This window comes from Rana temporaria, chromosome 7 (assembly GCF_905171775.1).
Source record: "Rana temporaria chromosome 7, aRanTem1.1, whole genome shotgun sequence".
In the NCBI taxonomy this organism is placed as follows: domain Eukaryota; kingdom Metazoa; phylum Chordata; class Amphibia; order Anura; family Ranidae; genus Rana; species Rana temporaria.
In genome coordinates, this window is record NC_053495.1 from 117,160,794 (window position 1) to 117,180,727 (window position 19,934).

The 19,934-nt window shown below is 40.2% G+C and overlaps 1 protein-coding gene across 5 annotated transcripts in view; it reads right to left on the reverse strand.

Moving 5' to 3' along the window:
• Nucleotides 1-19,934, reverse strand: part of LHX9 (LIM homeobox 9) — a 99,392-nt gene that overhangs the window by 59,650 nt on the left and 19,808 nt on the right. For 3 of the 5 annotated variants that reach the window (XM_040359879.1, XM_040359876.1, XM_040359877.1), the window contains exon 4: nt 16,758-17,119. In XM_040359879.1, the coding sequence (XP_040215813.1) occupies nt 16,758-17,119 (362 nt within the window). The remainder of the gene's footprint in view (nt 1-16,757; nt 17,120-19,934) is intronic. The other 2 variants (XM_040359880.1, XM_040359878.1) reach the window with 1 other exon arrangement.

Consider the following 19,934-nt stretch of genomic DNA (forward strand, 5'->3'; position numbering starts at 1 on the left):
CCCTGCAACCACACGCAAATGCATATTGTTGAGGTAGGGTGGGCTGTCATTTTTAGGGTTAAAACAGGCAGCAAAGAGGAGACAAGTCACCTCCTCACTACCTGTCAAACACCTCTGAAAAGTGATTCACCTTGAATTGCTTTTCAGAGTCGTGGTGGGCTGCTACACATACGAACAAGCCCTTAGAGCTTCTATTGCTCAACAGCGTACTTAGTACTCATACTCTGACTGCGATCATTGCGATAATTAGGCTGCACTGAAATTATGACCAGCGGGTATCACAACTGAAATGTGGTAGAATAGGAAAATGATAAAATCAATGGCTACATATTAAGTTAGTTCAAAGTGCCTATAATAAACTGCATTTTACTGCAACAAAACAAAGAAAATGTGATATGATGTGAGGAGTTTGCAGTGGCAGCACCCTGAAATGCGTTGCTTGACACACAAGAATATTGTGATACACCTGACAATTTAGGCCTTGTACAGATAACTACCAACAAACAGTCAAGGGGTCCATTTATCAAAGCTTTTACTCAAGTTTTAACCAAGATTTGTAAGATTCAGTTGGAAAAAATGTGTGAAAGTTGTTTGAATCTTGGGTGAAAACTTTGATAAACAGACCCCAGAGCGTGTGGTACTGCAATATAACATTCGTTGGCAGCAGCTGTAAGAAAACAATGGAATCCTGGTTGATTTACTTAAATTGGTTGTAAATCTCTAACATGAACGAAGCATATTCCTCTATAGTGTGTACTCAATCCAGAGCACTAAGCATCATTTTTGCTATCTGCATAAATCACTTCTGGTAGGTTTTCCTGACACCACAAGGAAAAAAGGTGACAGGGGAGGGAGCTCCAGCACACAGCCTTTGACTGACAGCTTCAATTCTGTTCTTTTGTGCTTTGACCCTTCCCTCCAATCAGCTCTCAGCTCTCCTCATAGTGTAATTTCAGCTCCCTCCCCCTGCTTTCAGAAAGCACAAACAAGCGCTATACATTTTAGAGAAGAGAAGAGATGGCTGCAGTGTAAACAGTTACAACTTATGTAGGAGGATTTGTTTCATCTCTGTGTATCACCTGAGACCAGCCACTTCACTGGGTATATGGAAGGGTTTACAACAACTTTAAGGCACCATTCAAATCTAGGCGTATGGGGGCGACAATCGCTGTAAAATTACGCAAATAGAATCGCTGGACGCCTGCCGACCAAAAGAAGCTCATGTACGGTGTTTTTACCTTGATTTTCGGAGGAAAATCGTGACACATTTGGGGTGCTATTGAAATTGATGGGCAATGCACCAGGAATGCACGGGCATCCCGTGATTTGCCGCTATTGCGAATCGCGGGCAGAATCGTTGCGATTCCACCCACAATTCAGGATGCAGAGATGTGAACGGAGCCTTGGGCAAATAGGCTGTTCACTGTTTAAGGTGATCTGCATTTTGTTGGGGAATTCTCCTTTTTCTTTAGGTTTTAGGTTAAGCATTGCTGACTTCCATCATCCAATCATATGCTAGCAAAAATTATTATTTTTACAATTTTCCTTGCATTTTATTGGATATTGTTTGCAAAGTGTAATTACACAAGGTGTAATGGGGACAAGGTGCTTTGGGGGCAGGGTCCTCCTACCCCAAAGAACCCCCCGTGTTGAGGGCATGTGGCCTGGTATGGTTCAGAAGGGGGGGGGGTTAATCATCCCCTCCCTTTCCTGCAGGGCTGCTTGCTTCAATAAAGGTCTGGTATGGATTTTGGGGTAGACCCCACACCATTTTATTTTTCGATTTTCCCGTGGGTTCCCCTCAAAGTCTATACCGTTTTTTTACTTTCAGCTGTCCGCGAAGAAGCCCAGTGACTGCTTATGACTCATCAGTTGTTAAGGACAACATAGATGGGGATCTGGGGTAAAACTGGAGAGTGCAAAAAACAGTTCAGCTGTGTAGACATGTGCACAACAAAAGATTTGGTATTTTTTTGTTCCGTTTCGTCTGCACAACAAAAATTTTCGTATTTTTTTGTTCTGTTTCGTCTCGTTCCGTAGATTCGTAAAGATTCGTAATTTTGTAAGACTCAAGTTTTCCTATTCTGACCCGTTCGTATTTCGTAAGACGCAAGTTTTCCTATTCGGACCCGTTCGTATTTTGGTTTATACTGAATGATTCGTAATTCTGTCTAATTTATTTTTGTTGATTCGAAAATTCGTAATTTTGTTAGATAATAATTTTCGTTTAATGAATTTGTAATTTTGTACTTTCGTAAATACATAGCAACACGCGGCTAATCCATATTAAGATATACTTTATCTTAAGCCCCGTAGACATGGTCGGACTTTTTGCCAACAAACGTCAAAATGGGCGTTTTCCAAAAAATCCGACCGTGTGTACGCTCCATCGGACAAACTTTTTTGGTTTCAAAAGTCCGGCCAACTCACTTCAGACAAAAATCCAGGGAAAAGTTTGTTTGTCCGATCATGTGTACGAGGCTTTACACTGTACAATGTGACTCAGCACAAAATGGGCTGTACACACGACCGAACATGTCTGCTGAAACTGGTCCGCGTATTGTTTACGCGTGGATTTCTGTATGATGGTGAATACAGCCACCATACAGAAATCCCCGGGCAGACATGTACGGTGAAAACGGTCCGGCAGACCGGTTTCATCGTACATGTATGCTCCTCTGTACGCGGCCAAAGAGATAAGCTGATTGGCTAAGATATTAAGTAATCACTCACTAACTACACTGCCCAGTGCCCATTCGAAAGAACGATACAAGTACACAAATTTACGAAAAGACATAGAAACAGATTTACAAAACACACAAATGAAAATACGAACAGACAAAGGATTTCAAATACGGAATGCAAATCGTTCATTATAGATGTAATTTCCGTTTTTTTTGCTTTTTCGGTGTTTCGTATTTTAGCAAGATTGTCCAATCATACGTTCGTATTTTCGCTTGTTCGTTATTTTGCTTATTCGTAATTCCGTAATTTTCGTATTTTGGTTCTTTCAGCTTTTCGGATGTTCAAATTGATCCGAATGTACGAATACTAACAAATTCGTACGAAAATCCATTTGTTACGAATGGGAACGCACATGTCTACAGCTGTGCATGGTAGTCAATCAGCTTCTAACGTCAGCTTGTTCAATTAAGCTTTGACAATAAATCCTGGAAGCTGATTGGTTTCTATGCAGAGCTGCGCCAGATTTTGCACTCTCCAGTTTTAGTAAATCATCCCCATTTTGCTACAATGCATCAAAAGTGATTGTGGCCTGTGTATGTAATATAGGTTTTTAATAGTTTTTAATGTAGTAATACTTTTTTATGTTTTTAATTCTGGTAGTTTAGCAACCACTTATGTGTTTTATATATATATATATATATATATATATATATATATATATATATATATATATATATATATATATATATATATATATATATATATATATATATATATATATATATATACAGGCATATCCCACTTTTAAGTACACAATGGGGTTTATTTACTCTAAAGCTGGAAAGTGCAAAATCAGGCTCACTTCTGCTTAGGGACCAATGAGCTTCTAACCCCAGCTTGTTCAATTAAGGCCGGTAATAAAACCTGGAAGCTCATTGGTTTCTATGCAGAAGTGAGCTTGATTTTGCGCTTTCCAGCTTTACCAAATAAACCTCATTGTGTACCTAAAAGTGGGGTATGCCTGTATATATATATATATATATATATATATATATTTATATATATATATATATATATACATAAATACCCTATGTATCATCACATTCCTTTCTGTTTGATGAAAACTAGCTTTAACTAGTTTCTCAGTACATACTGTATATGGGTTGGAGACAAAGACTGTCTGAGATCACCCAGGATTTCGAGGGACACATTGCCTGGCAATAGATTGTCGCTCCCATGAATTTTAAAGCGTCACTCCACTTTTGTTGAGAAAAAAACATCCCATCCATTTTTTTGCTTTACATACCGCCGTATAGCTATTTTCCCCTCCGGCTTCCGGGTAGTGGCTCCCGCGCGAGTGGGCGTTCCTATGCAGAGGCTAAGTGATTGACGTGATGACAAAAACTTCCACCCGGCGCATAAGGTGCGTCACCAGTTTCCGAAAGCTTCTTTCGGAAACTCATGACGTGCCTTATGCACCGGGGGGAAGTTTTTGTCATCACGTCAATCACTTAGCCTCTGCATATGAAGTCCCACTCCCGCGGGAGCCACTACCCGCTAGCCACTGTTTTTAGGGTGAACCTCCGCTTTAACTGTTGCAATTGTAAATGCTATTTTACTTTATTTGCAATTTTTTTCCCCATGAAAGTGGAGTTACTCTTTAAATGAAATTATGAGCTCCCCTGGACTGGAAGGACACTGTTTTTTATCTATTGTATCATCTGTGATACATCTTTACATCTTTACATCAAGCTAAGTAATTTCCTTTTATTTTTATTATACTACATTTGAGTTTTTTGAATGATTGCACCACATCCACATATCTGAAAGGTTAAACATAGGAATTTGGAAGTAATAAAGTTTAACCCTTTATTACAGCTTGCAATATCAATGCTGTAATACCCTCACCAAACACACATACACACACACACAGAAGCTGTAGAGCAGGGGTGCCCAACCAGTGGCTGAGACCTCCTGTTTTGGTATGGCGGGTTGGCAAACCCAGGTCGAGTTGCCAATCCTGTATCCCAGAGCATCAGTGCTGTGAATGAAGCTATCGATAGAGGAAGCAAGGAGCTGCCGAGGCAGCAGAGGCGCATAAGTTGTTGCTTCCTTTATAGCGCTGGTTCCTGTCACAGGCGGGGTTATACCAAATGCACTCTCCCTGGGACAGCGACAACCGGTGATACATGAATGGAAAACTGTTATTAAAGGCAAGTTTATTACAAAAATCATGGTGTATATATGTGCATATCTGTTCTGTAGTGGTTTTTGGGCTGTTTTCAAACTGATCCACAGTGCACCTGCAGGTTACCTGCACTGAGCCATAGACTTCTGTTATTACCTGCAGGTTTGGTGTGCTTTCAGAAAGTGCACTACACCTGCAGGATATAATAGAAGTCTATGGAAAAGTACAGCTAAGCCAAAGAAAAGCCACAGGTGGGTAAACCATAGCACATCAGTGTGAAATTCTGACTTATGCCCCTTTCACACAATCAGTCCAACCCAATCGGACCCTCCATTCATCTCAAAGAAGCGGCACTTACAACACTTACACCAATCTACTTCCAATTCAATCCTTTAAAAAAAAACAGAAGGGGGTTTGTCCCCTTCCGTCTGGGGCCCTTAGATCTGTCGAGTCTAAGGGCCCATAGAGTAGAGTGGGTTGTGTATATGTTTGCTCCGCATATGTAGTGTAGACATGGGCCAGTCATCCTCCCGCTCTGCTTATTGTGGCCCGTGATTGGTTGCCAAGTCGCTTAGGTGGCCCTCGCTCCTCAAAAGTTGGGCCCTGTTCTGTCACATGGCAGAGGGGAGACAATCTTCAGCCCAGCGTAATCTCAGAATAGATCAATTCCAGTGGTGGGAAGTGAAGTAAAGGTAAATATCTGCTGCTGGAAAAGGAGGTATTACAGCAAACCTGTTGATTTACCTTGTTTTGGGCAGTAGAGTTAGAGGGGCTAATATCAAAACACAAGACTTACAATATGCATTTATTCCTTCCTTTGTTATCATACCTCTCAACTTTTTGAAATGGGAAGGAGGGACACCTATTATCAAAAGTATGTAGACACAGGACACACCCCCTTAAAGGAGACATATACAAAAAAATGATTAGTTAAACCCACAAGTGTTTTTTATACCACTACGATTCCTTTATATTGGCTTTTGAAATTTACAAATGCAGCAATTTAGAAATTTGATGAAAGGTTTAGTGCTGGGAAACACTTTATATACAACTACATAGATCAGACCAAAATGAGGGACAAGTGAGTAGGAAAGAGGGACAGACGGACTTTGTTCCAAATCAGGGACAGTCCCTCCAAATCAGGGACAGTTGGGAGCTATGTGTTATGGGCACTTACATACACTTGTGGGTAAGTATCACACCAAGTCTAAAGAGAAAGGGTACAAAAGTTTTAGAGAAAAATCAAAAGTCTCTCTGGATCCAAAAGTATAACTAAAGGCAAAACTTTTTTTAAGTTTTGGGTAGAGCGGAGAGGTATTGGAACATCTGCCATTTATTGTTAGGGAGATTCATCCTCTCTGTCTGTTTATCCTTTTTACCATTATCCCTAAAAGTGAAAGTAAAATAAAAACCCAAATTGTGGTTGTCCCCAGAACAGGAATAATGGGGAAATCTTTCAATGGGGACACTAGTTCTGGTGACCCTGGTGACAACCTGGGATTCCCTCACTTTAAAGGGATTTCCTCTCACTTCCGGTTTTGGCTATAAGACAGGAAGTGAAGGGAAATATCCCCACTGGGATGCAGATGTCAAAAAATCTTAAAAACCCTTCCTACTCTAACCAAAATGAAAAAAAAAAAAGCTTTGCCTCTAGTTCTACTTTAAAGTAAACCCTGGCCGAATGACATTTAGTTGCTAGCACTGTATTTCATAAACAACTGCTTTATTTTCATTTAAAAAAAAAATCTCTATACTACACTCCAATTTATCATTTTGTTTTTACATATGAGCACTAATAATCTCTTTCAGCCTCTTTACATCCACTTTCTGTCTACATGTATGGACTCAGGGTGGGCTTCCTAATGGTGATAGCAATAGGAAATGCGTGGGCTATTTGTACCAACACAGTTACCTGTGACATGGCCTATGTTGTCTCCATAAAGGCCTTCTCACCCAGGGCTCAAGTCCTGTGGGAACGCGTGGGAACGAAGTCCCTGCACTTTTTTCACAGCAGGAACGCAGTTCCCTTTGCAGGACTAGAGCAGCCGAGCCGCCCGTGCCGCCTGAGCCAATCCTTCACTAAGCGGCGATGCCCAGCTCGAGTCACTGTCAGGGGCAGGCGAACCTTAGTAATCCTTTATGTTACTGGCTGTTTCCTGTATATGGATTCATCAGGTAGTGTGCGGGTATTCCGTCACTTCCTCGATGGCGCAATGTCTCCTGGGAGCTTTTTTCATTGTTCCCAGGAGACATTGCGGAGGTCTGCCGTGAGTTATCGTGGGATTTAGAAAAAACTTGCTTAAAGTTTTTCGAAAAAAAACATGTGGTTTAGTAATTATGCATATGAGCGTATCATTTTCCTTTTTTTTTTGGTGTGGGAGTGGATCTTGGGTGGGAGTTCCCACACTTTTTTCCCTAGGACTTGACCCCTGTTCTCACCCCTAATATTCACTTTACCAGTGCTAACATGTTGGTGCTTCCAAGCATGGGGAAAGCGTGTGACTTCTTCTGCTAGGACAGTGTTCAAGCACAGCAGCCAATCGCTAGACCCAAACACAATTACATGACCAAGGTGGTGTTATCACCAATCCCTTTGGTTGATGAAACCACTGAAAGAAGGAGTGGCAAGGAAGCATATAAAAGGTAAGTAGAACTGGGACAGTGGGTGCCCTTTGCAGAGACACTGTCATTTTTTCCTGCATAGGTAAGGTGACATTGTTTCCTTAGGTATCATGAAATATTCTCAATCACAATCTCATTTCTGCTTTAGCAGCAGTCCAGTTGTAGCCATGTAACTAAAGCATGTACACAAGGATATCATTAGTCACATACAGTCAGGGGTGGACTGACCATTCGGGCACTCGGGCACTGCCCGAGGGCCCCATGCCACTAGGGGCCCCATCAGGGTTGCCAGCCTCAGTAAAACCAGAAACAGTATGTAAAAATCTGTGTTTTTAAAAAATCCCAAGATTATAGCTGCCCCACCTCTTCGGTACCTTTTCAGTGTGTGTATGTGTATAGCCTCGTACACACGACCGAGAAACTCGACGGGCAAAACACATCGTTTTGCTCGTCGAGTTCCTTGTTAGGCTGTCGAGGATCTCTGCGAGCCAAATTTCCCCATTCCCGTTGAGGAAAAAGAAGACATGTTCTCTTTTTGGCTCGACGAGATCCTCAACAGTTTCCTCGTCGAAAAGTGTACACACGCTTTCCTCGGCAAAAAAAAAAAACCAGCAAGTTTCTTGCTGGTTTTTGCCGAGAAACTCGGTCGTGTGTACGAGGCCTATGTGTATTCTGTGTGTATGTATACTGTGTGTGTATATTGTGTGTCTGTGTATACTGTGTATGCATACTGTATGTGTGTGTGAACTGTGTGGCCCCATAATCTATTGCCTGGGGGCCCCATAATCTCCTATTGCCCGGGGGCCCCATAATCTCCTATTGGCCAGGGGTCCCATGAGTTGTCAGTCTGCCCCTGCATACAGTATATACTAGGGTTGTCCCGATACCACTTTTTTAGGACCGAGTACAAGTACCGATACTTTTTTTCATGTAGTCGCCGATACCGAATACCGATACTTTTTTTAAATGTCATGTGACAGTTTTCAAACCACAATACAGACTAAGGATATTTTCTTCAGAATTATGAAGAACTCTAACTCAAGACATTATAAAAGAATAAAAATGAGTAAAAATGAATAAAAATGTTTTATTTGCTTGTCACGCAGTAGTAAAAAACTCAAAGAATTTTCATAGAACATGTTGATAAATACAAAAAAAGTATTCTATTTAGGTATCGGGAGCATTTGCGCGAGTACGAGTACTCCCGCAAATACTCGGTATCGGTCCCGATACCGATACTAGTATCGGTATCTGGACAACCCTAGTATATACCTAGAGTGGCATAATGTCCAAACACTTTACTTTACTGCACATTTGCCTGTATTCTGCCATCAAGACCTCCACCGGTAGTTACAAGGAGAAAATCATTTTCTATTAGGTACTGCAGTAGAAACAGTCATTGGCTGGTTTAAGGTTCAGCCATGTAGTTAATAAAGAAAAAAACAATAGCAGCTCACCTTGGGAAAATGACAGATTGTGAAAGAAATAGAAACCCAAGTATATTGAATTGAGTTTTCTCTCTACATCTTTAATTGATATAACTTTTGTCAATTCCCCAGATTACTCAGCATGCTGACGGTTGAAGTACATTTCAATTTTAATTTATTTATTTTTTCTCATCAAATTTTGTACGCTGCTTTTATTGCGAATCACTTTATATCATAATCTCCAATGACTCTGAAATAATGTTATAAAGCTATAAAGAATGATTCAGTGAAAATGAATTGTTAAAGAGAACCCTTCCCCAACTCTCTGTATTTACTCTCCTAAACCTTCTTTAATTCCTTAAGAAAATATGTATAATAGAATAAGCTGATAAACACTTAAAGATCAGTACCCTCAAATGTTTTTTTTTTTTTTTTTTTAAGTTCGGGTCTGCTGGTTTGAGTCAGTCTCTGGCTCCTGATATGTCTTAAAACAGAGGTTTGGGATTTTTTTTAACCACTTGCCTACAGGGCACTTTTACCCTCTTCCTGCCCAGGCCAATTGTCAGCTTCTAGCATTGCCACAATTTTGATGACAATTGCATGGTCATGCAACAATGTGAGCAATTTTTTTTTTTTATAATTTCGTTCATCACAAATAGAGCTTTATTTTGGTGGTATTTAATCACCACTGGGTCTTTTAGTGTTTGCTAAATAAACAAAAAAAGACTGAACATTTTGAAAAAAAAAAATCGTTTTTCTTAGTTTCTGTCAGGAAATTTAGCAAACAGGTTATTTTTCTTCTTCACTGATGTGCGCTGATGAAGCTGCACTGATGGGCACTGATAGGCTGCACTGATGGGCACTGATGAAGTGGCACTGATGAGGGGGCACAAATGGGCACTGATAGGCAGCACTGATGAGAACTGATAAGTGGCTCTGATGGGCAATGATAGGTGGCACAGATAGGCGGCACTGATGGGCTGCACTGATGGGCACTGATGGGTGGCACTGATGAGGAGGCACTGAGGGACACTGAAAAGCAGTGCTAACTGGCATCACTGATGTGCACAGAACGGCCTCACTGATGGGCACAAATTGGCATCACTTCTGGGCACTGTGGGGGCTGCACTGATCATCAGTGCCCTGATGATCAGTACAGGTCTCCCCTGAGAGGAGACACCACTAATCAGCTGTCCTCTCCTCTGTCACTGAGAACCGAGCAATCAAACACCGCCGATCGCTCAGTTCTCAGAGCCCCCCACTGGAGAGCTGGGCTGTGGAGGGGGCAGGATCAGCTGGCCCAGGCTCTTAGTGGTTCACTAGGAGGCTGAGCCAGGTGCTGGTCCAGGGTTCTAGGCGGATCCTGACCATATGGTCATGATTTTTCTCCAACCTGGGGAGAAAAGATATACCTGTGCTCAAATCCCAATAGCTTGTACATGTATTTAAACTATCAGGTGCTAAAGGTGTGTAACCACATATTACCACTACAAAGATCCTCTGCACACTGCTATACACCCTTTCAAATCAAACTATGCAATGAAAAAACAGGGATTTTTAGTTTACACATATTGCAATACATGCTTAAGCTGGCCAACTGCGGCCAAGTAATCACTCTTATTGCCAGTCCTACACTGCTTTGCCACTGCCGCTTCTCTGTTGTAATGCGGGTCAGTGACTAGACCTGAACCTAGTAGCTCTCCCCCACCTTGTGTCTTTATGCCCCATGTTGGCATGGTGTCCACCAAAGCATTTGCACTGGCAAAGCTGTGTAGGACTGACCATAAGAGCGATCAATTTGATGCAGTTGGCAAGCTTAATCATGTAATGCAATAAGTGTGAACTAAACATCTCTGTTTTTCATTTCATAGTTTGCTGGAAAGGGTGTATAGCAGTGTGCAGAGGGTCCATCCAGAATATCCATGATATATAAAAAAAACCTGCAGGGAGAGTGAGAACCCCTCACAATGGGGTGCACAGACCCAAAAACTCAAGAACCTCAATAGAGACTCAAGAAATTGTCAGATAGTTTAAATAAAACATACTAGAGAGAGGGCAGAAAAAAGACCAAGTGGTCTGTCTGTCTGTCCCATTTAATTTTTTTTATTTTTTTACTTTTTTTGCCTGAGTATAGATCTGTGTTTGTGCCAAGCATGTTTTTATCCACTTACTGACTGACTCACTACCTCTGCTGGATGTCTATTCCAAGCATCAACTACTACTTTTATTATTAATATTATTATTATTATTATATAGGATTTATATAGCAGTATCAGTTTACTCAGCTCTTTACGGTATAAAAGAGAGACAGTACAATTACAACACAATACAATACAATAGGATTATTAGAGCCTTGATCCTGAGTGCTTACAATCAACTAAAATGGGATGAAATGAGTTTCCGGGGATCACCTAAAGTGGGATAGAGTAGGAGACAACCGGACGCACAGATTGAGGTAGAGAGTTCCAGAGGATAGAAAAGGCTCTGGAAAGGTTTTTATGTTAGTTTTTTTCATTGTCTACCAAAAAAAAATATATATATATATCAATCGTGGGTGGACCAATCCCATGGTACGTCACTATCTACTGTTGTTGCAAATCATTGCATTCCATGACTAAGTCACGTGTCTAGTGACGTAACGCGTGGGGGAGGAGCTACGAACGGGAATGACGGATCGCACATCCGAATGAGGAGAACATCTAACCTGAGCGGCTAAAGGAGGATTGTTTGGTGCTTGTTTTATCCAGGGGATTTGTGAGTGTGCCTTTGTCACAAGCCTATCAGTTACCTTCTCTTGATATTTACATGATTGCGCTATGAGGATTTCTTTCTCTCCTTGTCTTGCATGAGCTGTGCTAGTGTGGAGGATTTTACACCTGGATGTGAGGCAGCTATCTGAAACTGGAAGGACTGATTCCACCCAACATTTTTTCAAGTCATTATATCAGTATTGTGTCTTTCCTGCTACACAGAGGATTAGCACACACCCAGCCACTGATTGGGACTATTGTTATGGTTTTGTTACATGTTTGTCTAACACAATTGCACTACCATTTGTACTGTTGCAGTAAGTTTCACACCACTTGAGTTAATTTTCAGCGCATAATACTTTATTTACATGTTCTATATTTAAAGTCTGATGGAATTCATCAGAGTTTCCGAGGAAAAAACTCAGTTGGGGCTACACACGATCTGAAAATCCGATGGAAAAAGTCCATCAGACTCTTTCCATCAGAAATTCCGATCGTGTGTATGGGGCATTATGCATGGCCAGCATAAGCTTCCCACTTTTCAGCATTCTGGTAGGACGCAACCTTTTCTACTAAGGCTGTGGCTGCCTTTTGAATAGAAAAGTGTAAGGCCCCGTACACACGTCCGAGGAACTCGACGGGCAAAACTCATCGTTTTGCTCGTTGAGTTCTGTGTGAAGCCGCCGAGGATCTCGGCGAGCCAAATTTCCTCATTGAACAACGAGGAAATAGAGAACATGTTCTCTATTTGGCTCGACGAGGAACTCGTCGGCTTCCTCGGCCGAAAGTGTACACACGCCGGGTTTCTCGGCAGAATTCAGCTCCGAAACTCGGTCGTGTGTACGGGGCCTAAGACTTTAACCTTTTTAATATATCTGGGAGGTACTTGAGCTTTACAAGTTATATTATATTCCTTAAATACTTGAAAAGCACAAAACACACATAACTCAATAAAACCACCCCCCTATCAGTTGCTAATATTTTGGATATATTGTGAAAATATTTTCTTAACAACTGATAGTGAACTTGCCATTCTCTACTGTACCAATTTCAGCCAGAGCCTGTTAGTGTTAGTAACACTAATGACCCATTGATTGGCAATATCTCTCTGCCACCTGCTTTATAGCAAAGTCTTTCTAAGCCTAGCCCAGCCAATTGTTTCAAACTAACAGACAGTTGCCACCACCACAAAAAAAATTACGCCAAGTTAAAAATGTTCATGTCAACACAAAAGAATTGTATTTATTATTGTGCTGCTTACTGATGTACATGCATCAGAGTCTACACTGTTACCAAATCAGCTTTTTTAGACCCTCTGTGATAGTTATTGAATTTATTGTAAAGATATTTTAAAAATAATTGTATATCTAGAAATGACATCTATATTGTGAGTATACTGTATCTATACCATAAAACATACATGGGTAGTAATAAAATAAAATAACATGTATTAAAATTAATGAATACTTTGTGAAAGTGATACTTGGTATTTAGAGATCACAGAGATCACAGTTTAAAATAATGTAATAATAATAATAATGTAGATTGTGTGTCGGTGCCCCAGGTAATGTCAAATTACAATACTGTATTCTGTATGGGTGCATCCATTTTAATTAATAGAATCATTGTGCACAGAACAGTCAGAAGCTCCTGGTTCTGTACACCTTTATGTGTGAAAACTCATACACGTAGCTTTCAGAGAACATGGACATATGTGAATATATCCTCAAATATGCTTTGCATTTCTTCTACTCTTCAGTACTCTCTTCTACATAGTTATATTAACATATGTTTTGGGAGATATTTAGTATTCTTATAGAACAGGTGAACTATAAATACAATAGCATCTAGAGCAGCCATTCTCAACCAGGGTTCCATACAGGACCGGACTTACCAATGGGCTTGACTGGGCTTAAGCCCCCTCAATCAACACTCAAGCCCAGGGGCCCCCACCACCCTAAGTCCTGCCTTGGTTCCATGCCACCATAGGGTTCCTCCAAAGGTTTCTTTGGATTCCTTAAAGTGGATATTTATAAATGTATATATTTATTTTTTGATGTCACAATGTACAGTATAAGATTTCCTATCATATGTGCCCAGTCTTGTCACACAGAGTTAATCCAGCTCTGAGCAATCCTTTTTTATTGTTCAGTGAAATAAAACGGATTTACAGAGAAAAATCTTGGTCCGTGCCACCCCCTTGCTGTGAGTGACAGGTTATTTACATATATCATGCACTAGCCTGGAGGCATTATTTTTTAATTCCCACCCCCACACCTTTTCTGAGGTCATGTGTTTTTTTTTCCTGGATTTTGACTGGATGTTAGTGATCATAGCAGAATATAGTGTAAGGAATACACGGGAAAAAATGCATGTTGACAAGGGGAGTGTAGAGGTGGGCAGGGGGTCTACTGACATCACGACTCCACCCACAGAGCTCCAGACAACAGATCCACCCACAGAATCTGCAGTTCTTTAGTTCTTATAACAGACAGAGGGGAGACATTTGACAGGTAAGGATACATGCAGGAGGCATCTATATCCTTATAGATCAGCACTATGGCAGTAGTTTAGAGGATGAGAGTGGGTTTACATCCACTTTAAGCAATGAGCAATTTCTGTCTTTCAGATAAGTAACCACTAACACCAATGATCTTTTTAGCTATCCATAAAGAAGAAATCTTCCTAATGACCCCAAATGTAAGCAGCATTTCCCTCACTGACCATCACACTAATGTACCATGAGCTATAGATATAGCAATTACTACCAGGGGTTCCCTGGGATCAGAAAGTTATTTCTAAGGGTTTCTGCATTTTAAAAAGGTTGAGAAAGGCTGCTTTAAAAATTAAAATTCAACGCAAACTCCAGGCAGTTTTAAGAGACACACATTAATACAGTTCTGTATTCATTATTATAATCCTTGAAATATGTTTTTAATTGCCAGTAGTGTAAATACATGAATTTGACTTTGTATCAGATATTTCCAGTTTTCTTACAACAGAACTCAGACTAGGAGATGGAGAAAAAGCACACAAAACCAGTTGTGCTGCAATTCTCAAGTGCTAAAATGTAACTCGCTGAAAGCAGGAGAGAGCAGAGTGACAGATATTAGTTCAACAGTCTGCTGATTCTTCTTTCATTGTCCAGTTACACGGTTACAAGTGTTAATTAACTGCTGCAGAGAAAAATCATGTCTCCTAGTCTGCTAGACAGAGCTGTGTTGTGTGCCAGGGCCGTGTGAATCTCAGAAGTGGAATGACAGACATACAAGTCCTTTGGCATGAAAGACAGCTCCCTTATATGTGTTTCATCTGTGTATTTAGACACTTGCCTGGAGTTCAGTTTTGGAAAACCTTGCAAAAGAGAAACATGGAGGTTGCAGTAGGTTGCACATGTTTTGAAAATTATAGTTGCCTGGTTTTTCATATTGACCATCTTGCTTCAAAACTTTGAGATTTGTATACTATATAGACGGGGATAAGTATAAATTGTAGAATATGGGGACTAGAAATCAGAATGAACAACCAAGAGATAATCTCAAATAGAACTGATTCTGTTTATAGTGCAAACTCATTTTTTTTATGATCCATTGTACTTTCAATATACACAAAATGAATACACATATATCTTTTACAGACATTTTGAGTCACTAAACAAAATATTTTTGAAGGTAGGGGCCTCTAACTTGTTCTGACATTCCTGATCTCTGTGCTTGTTCTGGGTCAGTTGGGGGTTATTTACTAAAATTGGAGGGTGCAAAATTTGGTGCAGCTCTGCATACTAATCAATCAGCTTCCAGGTTTTGTTGACAAAGCTTAAAGTGGATGTAAACCCGATTCATGAAATTTGAGCTGGGCACATATATCTGAAGTATTTTGTTATCTCTTTTCAATGAGCCAAGTCTTATAGCTCTCTTCTGAACAGTTCCTCTGTTATCAGCCTGAGAACTCCTGACATATTTTTTTACTTTTTAGACAAAAGCAGCCTGAGTCTTTTGTCAAAGGAGGTTGCTAAAATAGAGTAGCAGAGAGCAGCTCATATTACAAAACAGCTCTGAGAGTCTCTGCCTATGATGAGAGGGGGTGTGTGCCTTTCCTCCAATCAGCAATGTTAACTATCTTGGCTGTATACCCAGACATCACACTCTGTGTTAACCAGGAAGAGAAAATCTCCTAACACGATCTCAAATTTCTAAACAGTATATAAAAGTGAACATAGCAGATATACATATAAAACCTATGTAGGGAGATTTGGTTAATCTCTGTGTATCATCTGAGGCTGTTCACTTCACTGGGTGTATGGGGGGTTTATATCCACTTTAATTGAACAAGCTGACGTTAGAAGCTGATTGGCTACCATACACAGCTGCACCAGATTCAGTAAATCTTCCCCAGAAATGTGGCAGATTGCCTCTGGGGGAGGCCTGCCTACTCCCAACTCCTGCAGTCCGACTCCTCTCTCGAGTACACGCACAAAATACACTTTAAAAAAAAAATAAGAAATCTTCCCCAGTGACTGAAAGTATTTGAACCAGAAGGTCCAGATAAATGCCAGGCAACTAGCATTTTAAAATGGATGTCAGCAATGGCAGCCTCCATATTTTATGACAAGTTGCAAATAACCCCCTGATCAGTACATACTTTAATTCTGATCCTTCATGTGTAAACATCAGACATATTTTGTTAACAGAAGTGGGCTGATGCACATGGCCAGATGGAGCCAGATGGCATAAAGTTTGAGCATAGTTCCCTTTCCATTGGCGCTGCAAAGAGCCACCCCACAGAAGTGAATGGCTGTACACAGGAATAGGCTGGTACTTGCGTAGACCCACACATGCATACAGATATAAAACCCTGAATGAAAATTTTACGTTTGTACATAAATACCAGTTTATATCTACATACAGCCAAATACAGCCATTCCTGTCAATGAGGCGGCTGTACGCAGCATCTTTACCTCCTGGGTGGGGAAGGATGCCTAAACTTTACATTGTACAGCCTTGGGCGGCCATGTGCCTGAGCTCGAACTGTTGAGTATTCTAAAATTTGCATAATAAGGGCTGCTAAGATTTTAAGCACGCTCACCTGAAGTATAGTTCATGATGTCTACTCCGAGGGCCGGGCTCTTTCTCTTCCTGGGCCTTCCTTTTTGCACTGCACCTGTTCCATTGGTGAAGTATGGAAGCGCAGACAGCCCACCTCCTTTGGCAGAGAGCTCAGTGTAATTAAGCTGTGAGTGGAAATCTCCCTGAACCAAGAGCTCAAAGTGAGCACGGCAGTACACTAGGTTTTCCTTCATGCCAAAATGATCTCCTGTACTCAGGGTCTTGTTACAAGTGGTGCACGTGAAGCAGCTTAGGTGATAGACCGACTCTCTTGCTCTCATAACCATTTCTGAAGCTGATATACCAAGGTGGCAACGAGCACACCTCTGCACCGAAAACCTTCTGGAGACAAACAGAACATTGATTGACAACAGGTCAATACGAACATTTTTAAATTATACAAAATTGCTGTTACCCCTTGTATACCTACGTATTCCTTTCCTCTGATTAAATAGCCAAATAACATTTGCATATTATATCTAAAAATCAAATGTATATTTTAAATAAACACGCCTCTGTGCACATAAACATACAGTAAAACCTTGGATTGCAAGCATAGTTCGTTCCAGAAACATGCTTGTAATCCAAAGCACTTGTATATCAAAGCAAAGTTGTACCTTCATTAAATGTAACCATATTGCTCTCTTCTCTCTTCTCTTTTATACTCAGTTGTGACATGACCCTACTCTTATATCAAGACATCGCTTGTATATCAAGTCACAATTTATTAAAATGTTTTGCTTGTCTTGCAAAACGCTCTCAAACCAAGTTACTCTCAAACCAAGGTTTTACTGTATGATTCATATTAGCTATTCTATGAATCAATAGCAGTTATCAGTATGCATAACATAACATACAGTAGAATACTAAGATACAACTGAGCCATACGTCATGTTGACTTTGTTTCCGATAACAGTCAAAGGCTCAATTGACAAAGCCTTAACACAAGAATGAGGATCTTTATTTTTTATCTATGTGATTGTAATTCTCAAATCTCATTGGACTTAGCTGAAAATAACTGTCGTGCTTTAGAAAATATGGATCCATGTCTTGTTGTATTAGCTTTGTTAATTGAATCTCATGTGTTTTATTTTCTCTTAGTGCCTCAAACCATAATGAAAAATAATAATGAGATGCAAAAATGACATGCATTACAGCTAAAATTTTAGAAAAGGATATGCATATGTTACCCATAGAATTACTGGCAACCTGCCACATTCAAACTCAACTAAAAATTCTAATGCTATTGGTTAAAATACTGAAAATATGTAAAATGCTAAAATATGTCAGTGCAAAACATTGCATTCTTCGTGGAATTTGTGATCAGAGATTGTTCTTTTCTGCTACAATATTTTACTAATCAAATAAATACTAATTAATATTACAGAAAATTGTAATCTTTCAAGGGGAATCATCAAGTTTATTATAAACTTAAGGATTGCAAGGGTTCTCTATGTTTAAAGCAATGTTAAGTCAAATAAATAAAAAATTTGAAATCATGATTAAAAACTGATTTTGTAACATTGTATGAATGGTTTAAAGCAGATCGGCTCTGCATGCTGAACATAATCACGTTATAGGCGTAAGTTAACATTATTACTTAAATGTTTGTTTTTCCAAGGCACTGGTGACATTGCCAGTGCCTCCCTGCTGCCCCCTGGCTGGATAGGCAGCCAGTGACTTTCAGGGAGCTCTTGTGAGTAAACTGTGAGCTCTTGCAATATTTCATCAAATCCCAATCATCAAATTGTTATTGTTCATACATTGCCATGGCTTCAAAAATGAGAGTGGCAGGTGGTGTAATGATGCGTCCATTGCTAATGGTGAGGCGAAAACAAACAGCATCTATATGACCATGGAAAACATTGGTGGGCAAGCACAGAAAACCAGAAAAAATGAAGTTGACCACCAGGGGCTGACTGACCATTCAGGCACTCAGGCACTGCCAGAGGGCCCCATGCCACTAGGGGGCCCCATCAGGGTTGCCAGCCTCAGTAAAACCAGGGACAGTATGAAAAAATCTGTGTTTTTTTTTAAATCCCAAGATTATAGCTGCCCCGGCTCTCCAGTACCTTTTCAGTGTGTGTATGTGTATTCTGTGTGTTTATACTATGTGTATATTGTGTGTATACTGTGTATGTATACTGTATGTTTTTGTGTGTATACTGTGTGGCCCCATAGTCTATTGCCTTGGGGCCCCATAATCTCCTATTGCCCAGGGGCCCCATAATCTCCTATTGCCCGGGGGCCCCATAATCTCCTATTGCCCGGGGGCCCCATAATCTCCTATTGTCCAGGGGCCCCATAATCTCCTATTGCCCGGGGGCCCCATAATCTCCTATTGCCCGGGGGCCCCATGAGTTATCAGTCTGCCCCGTTGACCACCGATGACGTATGTTTTGAAAATGGCAGTGCCAGTTTTTAAATGTGGGATGGATGAGATCATGGAAGACAGACACTAAAGAGGCAAGTAACACTAATAAGATAAGATTCATTGTCATTGTAAACACAAATTCACAAAAATTGAATTTATTAATTTGTTTCCTGTTAAACAATTTTGATGATGCTGGCAGTTTAATAAATGGGATGGGGCTCCAAGTTACTTTTATAGAAAGAGGACATTTTCTTTGTTAGAATTTGAAACTTAACTCTAATGATTAAGCCTAATGATAATTGGCAACTATGACTCCTTGTAATTAAAAAACATTTTTTGTCAAAATTGCATCCCCCCCTCCTTGCTGCACACAAGAGCCCATGTTTTATTATTCTGCATTGGAATTTATTCAAAAGAAAAACAGATGAAAATGATTTTCGATTTCTCCTGGCATTTACACAAATTGAAGCCATTTTTGCAGTGTCCTTAATCTCAGAAAATAATGTGAATTTGGTAAGTTAATATGTCTTTCTTTTATTCTTTGATGCATTATACTGTAGGTGCCTGCTTAGTTTATAAACGTGCACAGTTTATGTACACATAATTCAAGGGGAAGATATGAGCATGCATGTTTATACACACTCTATGCATTATAAAGTGTGTCTGTCAGATCATGTATGCACAATCCAACACATGTACAGACAGGGTGAATATATGAAGATAGGACTTTGAAGTGCTCTATGTGGAACATTTGCAGCTGGAATAGGAGCACAGAAATTAGTT